Source organism: Rhineura floridana, chromosome 3, assembly GCF_030035675.1.
Source record: "Rhineura floridana isolate rRhiFlo1 chromosome 3, rRhiFlo1.hap2, whole genome shotgun sequence".
Lineage (NCBI taxonomy): Eukaryota > Metazoa > Chordata > Lepidosauria > Squamata > Rhineuridae > Rhineura > Rhineura floridana.
The window spans coordinates 189950599-189956598 of NC_084482.1; the positions used below are offsets into that span (position 1 = coordinate 189950599).

At 43.4% G+C, this 6000-nt stretch overlaps 1 protein-coding gene across 4 annotated transcripts in view; it reads right to left on the minus strand.

Annotated features, from left to right (window-relative positions):
* MTMR14 (myotubularin related protein 14) overlaps positions 1-4387 on the minus strand; it is an 89530-nt gene extending 85143 nt beyond the window's left edge. Inside the window, exon 1 of one of the 4 annotated variants that reach the window (XM_061618904.1) lies at positions 4206-4387. In XM_061618904.1, the coding sequence (XP_061474888.1) occupies positions 4206-4226 (21 nt within the window). In that variant the 5' untranslated portion in view covers positions 4227-4387. Of the gene's footprint in view, positions 1-3090; positions 3423-4163 lie in introns of those variants that run through there. The other 3 variants (XM_061618905.1, XM_061618902.1, XM_061618903.1) reach the window with 3 other exon arrangements.
* Positions 4388-6000: the final 1613 nt, after the last annotated feature.

Sequence of the window (6000 nt, forward strand, 5' to 3'; positions counted from 1 at the left end):
CTTCTCTCCTTCCGATCTACTGTGGTCAGTTTCACCTATTCTAAGCATGATTGCAGGGGAGTAAATTCCACTGTACTCAGTAAGAATGCGAATGATCAATCCATTCTCAGCAAACTTGCACAGGATCCCATTTCTTACCTCCCGGATTAAAAAGCAGAGAAATTCACTAATAAGCAATAAAACCTTGAGGTTTAAGAATGTACCTATAGTCAACAAATGTTCCTATCAAACTTTAAAAAGTAGGGAAATTGGGCAGCTATAGTGAATGCACCAGAGGAACAGGAGACCTGACCTCCTCTCTTATTGTGCTGCCCTACACATTTGTAAAAATGCAAACACAATTTGGGTTGGTCTTTCACAGACCAATCCACTTCCTGTGTAGCTTGGAAAATCTGGTGCCTCTGAGCATATGGTGAGTGGTGGCAACACCTGCAATCAGCCCAAATAACATAAGCAAGACATGTGTCGTGCTGATCTTGTTTGAGCAGAGAGGAAGCAACGATATTAAGACAGTTGATATAGTTCAGATTTAAAATATGTTTGATTTACTTTGCAATTTTAGTGAAGCATCTTCTTTTGCTTTTGTTTCTGTGAATATGTGAAGTACAGCAACATTTTACAACACTAAAAAATATCCAAAAACAGTTGTGGAATAATGCCACTGACTATTCTGCAGAATAGTTTCCAATGGACATGAGGAGTGTCTCAGTTTGCACAAGATAGAACAGTGGGTTGTTGTTGTTATGTGCCTTCAAGTCGATTACGACTTACGGAGATGAAATATATTCTAGCAAAATTTGAGGTGTGCTCTATGTTTGTAATTGACCATGCCCATCTTTCCTTAAGTGGAGTGGTTTAAGCATAGCAGACTAAACACATGCATCTTGGGGAGGCCAAGTTTGTTTTCCTAACAGCTAGAGTCATTGCTTAAGTAGCATAATATTGTAATCAGTCTAATTTTACATCAAACTGCAGTTTCAGACTCAACTGTTAATGCACCCAAAATAGAAATAGAACATAACCTCCAGTTTGAAACACAAAAGGCTGTCTTCACCATCATATGATATTGACCAACAAAAAGGCTTTGAAATTAAAAAATATAAATTTGACATAGATTTCGAGGATGAATAATGAGAGAAATAAAATTTTCTAGGTTAGATTCTCTATAGATAAACAGTAATAACACAGGAAAGAAGCAAAGTAAGAAAACCACCAATAAACATACAAAAAAGTACTTTTCCATTTCTGGAGATGGCAGGTGTTGCCACCACCCACCATATGCTCAGAGGCACATGTTACCAAATTCTTCCAAGCTACACAGGAAGTGGATTGGACTGTGAAAGACCAACCCAAAGTGTTTGAATTTTTACAAGTTTATAGGGCAGTACAATATCTCAGAGAGGAGGTCAGGTCTCCTGCTCCCCTGGTGCAGTCGTTATAGCTGCGCAATTTCCCTGCTTTTTAAAGTTTGATAGAAAGATCTGTGGGCTATAGGTACATTCTTAAACTGCAAGAAATTTTCGCCTGTGAATATGTACTGCAACCCTAACAAAAGACTAGGTACATTGTACAAGCATTGCATAAACAGAGCCAAACAAATGCAAGCAAGTATGGAGAAAAATATTTTAAATTAAGGGACACTGGTGCTACCTCAAAAATCCAAAAATGAGACCCTTCATACACATGGCATCTATCTCCTAGACTTGCAACATTTGAAATGCTTTATGTCAGAATTCTGGTTATCTGGCAACCTTTGGACAGAGGAAACACATAAACAGCAATGCTCACCATGTGAGCATTAGCTTCTTCTATAAACTAGGAAAAGATACGCTGATTAAACACATCCAATCCACATAAGCCACACAGAATCTAAGATGATCTAAGTGCAGCCAGTGATACTAATAATGAGTAGATCTGTCCATGTTAGGGAAAGAATGCCTATTACTTCATTCGACATGGTATATTTTCTTTCTCCACCCCCCTTCTTTCTTTTTTATTCTGTTTCCAGGGCTTCTTATATTGTAATGGTGCCATACAAGAAACTCTGCAAATTTCCATACAGGCATTCCCTTAAAAACAACTGCTCTAGAACAAGAGAGAAGCTTTGCAATATTAACAGGGAGCCTGCAGAGGCACTAACAGACAGAACAGAGATTCCACGCATAAAAGGCAGGGAACAGAATTGCTGTTATGTGCCTTCAAGTCTATTTCAATGTATGGCGGCGATATGAATCAGCGACCTCCAGTAGCATCTGTTATAAACCACTGTGTTCAGATCTTGTAAGTTCAGGTCTGTGGCTTCCTTTATGGAATCAATCCATCTCTTGTCTGGCCTTCCTCTTATCCTCTCTTTTCAACCAATACATGGCTCCTAAATTGGGTGACAGTAAATCATGATCTACCCACCAACTGCAGAAAACACTTAACACACCTGATGAAATGGACTGAAGTGCATGAAAGCTTGTGCCATAATAAATTGTTTGCCTCCTAAAGATTCCACAAGCCTCATTTGCTGTCTCTTTGTAACTAAGCCACTCCTCTGGAAGGCAATCCAAAACTCTTTAATTCTCAGCGGGTCTGGGTGCAGGCACAATAGACAACTGTCGGGCTGCTGTCCTTTTAACAGTTTCTGCCTTTGGGTAAAAATGCATCTCCATGCTGGAAGAAATTATTTGCCTATTGATGCTTCCCTGTCATATAAGTGTCAAAAGGAGCCTTGCTAGGGAAGAGGGAGCAGCCCTAACGGAGTGGAGAAGACGGGGCCCTGCTGAAGCGGCGCTTATCACGGCAAAAGACAAATAATTGGGTGTTGGAACAAATTAAACCAGAACTATCACTAGAAGCTAAAATGATGAAACTGAGGTTATCATACTTCGGACACATGAGAAGACATGATTCACTAGAAAAGACAATAATGCTGGGGAAAACAGAAGGAAGTAGAAAAAGAGGAAGGCCAAACAAGAGATGGACTGTTTCCCTAAAGGAAGCCACAAACCTGAACTACAAGATCTGAACAGGGTGGTTCAGGGTCGCCATAAGTCGTAATCGACTTGGAGACACATAACAACAATAACCTTTCCTCAGGCTCACCTTGGTATTACTGCCAGTTCCTCCGACTCCCCCTCCTGCAGATGTGCCGCCGCTACCACCACCGTCCCGGGCCCGGTACTGCGCCCTGGAGAACTCTAGCAGCAGCTCAGCCAAAGCGCGCTCGCCGGCGCCCTGAAGAAAGGCGGAGCCACCCCGGGCACCGGCCATCCCCACCCCACTATGACGGGCCCCAGCCCCAAACCTGCCCCGCCAGCGTCTTCTCCATCCCACCCTCCTTCCGCTTCCGGGAAAGGCGAACGATGCCGTCATCACTGCGCGACAAGATTCCCCACTGCCCAGAAGGTACCCTCCCGATTGGCCCGAAGGTAGCGCGAAGCACCCCTCCCTCACCCTCTTCCAGGGAAAAAAAGGGCGCAGGCGCAAAAAGGGGTGGGGCTAAACAGGGGAAAGGGCGTGTTTGTGGGCGGGGCAGCATGGGCGGGGCGAGAAGTTTCTTGTTTTCTGGCTCGTGGAAGAGACTGGGAATTGCAAGGCTGGAGTCTATGGCTGGGAATAGAACCTCGATTACAGTGGAGATTTCGCTCGCGCCTGTGACTGATGTCAAACCCAAAAGCGAAAGCAGGCTACAAAATTAAAACTCCATTTTCCAAAGAACAAACTTGCTACGTTGTGTGCATGTGTTTTAGTTATTATTTATATCCAGTAATGGCTCGTAAAGAATCTTGGTTTTTCTACTTTGATATATCTTGTTACTATAAAAATAGGAAGATTGAGTTATATAAATAAATAATCAATTGCATTTTCATGAATTAGGTTGCAGTTCTAGTTTACCACCAGCTGCTGCAGGCTGACAGATGGGTAGCTGTGTTAGTCTGTTGCAGCAAAAACAACAGAGTTCTGTAATGCCTTACAATCCTTAGATTTTTCTTACAGCATAAACTTTCGTAAATTAAAGTCCACGCCAGTGTGTCGCAGTGGTTGGACTACGACCTGGGAGACCAGGGTTCAAATCCCCACACAGCCATGAAGCTCACTAGGTGACTTTAGGCCAATCACTGCCTCTCTCAGCCTCAGAGGAAGGCAATGGTAAACCCCCTCTGAATACCGTTTACCATGAAACCCTATTCATAGGGTCGCCACAAATCGGAATCGACCTGAAGGCACGCCATTTCCATGTAATCCTGGAGTGAGGAATTTCCGGCTCAGGGAACAAACGTCTCTCTCTTGCCGTCTTTGGAGACTCCTCCCAGCTCTGCTTCATGCCCTCCTCAAGTCCTTGTGCCTGGCTGGACCATGTCCGTGAACGAAAGTGATACCGCCTTATGCTTGCGAGGATGGAGGTGTGTGTGTGTGCGCGCGTGCGCAGAGATCTCTGACTTTTGCGTGGCTGGAATGTAGAGTACTATACAAAGGTAAGATTCGCGTCATTTGCTCCAGCCATTTTTCTCTCTCGCTCCAGCCACCACTGGAATGTGGTGCCCAAAACATTTGCCCATGAGGGAATGCGGCCCTTGGACTGAAAAAGATTCCCCACCCTTGACTTAATCAGATGCATGGTGTGAGTGAGTGTGTGTGTGTGTGTGTGAGAGAGAGAGAGAGAGAGAGAGATTACACATACACATACACATGTGTATAAAGGGGAAGAAATTTTAATCAGTGTAGTCCAATGGTCGTGAAATGCAAGAGTCCATGATGACAGCAAGTTGACAAGGTTGCTAGCTGACCAGCTCTTGTTTCTTTAACTGCATTTTGAACTACAGAAATCAGCAGGTGAAACGGTTTAACAGCACACAGAGAGAACCTTCTAATGTTTGCACATTAAGCTGCAGTTAAAAACAAAGCTGCAGTAATTAGTTCTAAAGCTAGCAATGCTGTGTTGGAATTGCTTTTTAACCATGTTTAACAATATGTTTTAACCTTTTTTTAAAGTCTTCAAAGCTTTTTTAAAAACATTTTTAAAGCTGTTTTCTTTTAATGCATTTTAATGTTTGTTTTTATGATGTTTTAAGGTGTTTTTAGTGCTTTTGTTTGCTGCCCTGGGCTGCTGCTGGGAGGAAAGGCGGGATGTAAATCAAATAATAAATAAACTCTAGCCAAGGACAGATGCACCATGGATAGTGGAGTTGTGAGGTGCCAAACTGACTATAGTCCAAGTACTATGTATGGTGGCCTGCCAGATGTTTGATAATTCCTGCTGTGTCTGTGTTAGGGTTGCCAGGTTCATGGCCTGAGACTGATCCCGTATCTTTAGGAGAAGACAAAGTCAGCCAAGTGCAGGTATTCTTGCCACACTGAAATGAGAAAAACCACAAGGTGGAATTCTCCCTTCCCCCTGCACAACTTTTAAAGATACAGAAGACCTCTTGGTTGCCAGGCCCAGCCTCCAAGAGGTCTTCTGTATCTTTAAAAGTTGTGGAGGGGGGGAGGGAGAATTCCACCTTGTGGTTTTGCCCATTACAGAGTTGCAAGAACACCTGCACTTGGCTGACCTCTTCTCCTAAAGGTACGGGATCAGTCTCAGGCCATGAACCTGGCAATCCTATTTGTGGTCCATGGTTGGCAGCAAAAATGGTATAATGAGCATCCTGGTGGCCTGCATTTACAACACAGTGGGCCGCAGGCAGTGAAACCATGGTGTAAGAGTTCAGCCATTTGGGGCAGAACCCACTGATCAACAGCTGCAGTTTATGGACATGTTCACCCTCATCACCCTCGTGGCCACTGTGAGAACAGGATGCTGGACTAGATGGGCCACTGGCCTGATCCAGCAGGCTCTTCTTATGTTCTTATGTTCATTCTCATGTAGTTGCAGTATATCTCTAAATAACAGTGGAAGAGGCACAGTTTCAATAAGCCTTTTAAGTAGAAACCTTATTCTACTCTGCATCTGTGTTGGAAATGCTTTTTAAGATGTTTTTAAAGATTTTTTAAAAATATGTTGTTAAGATA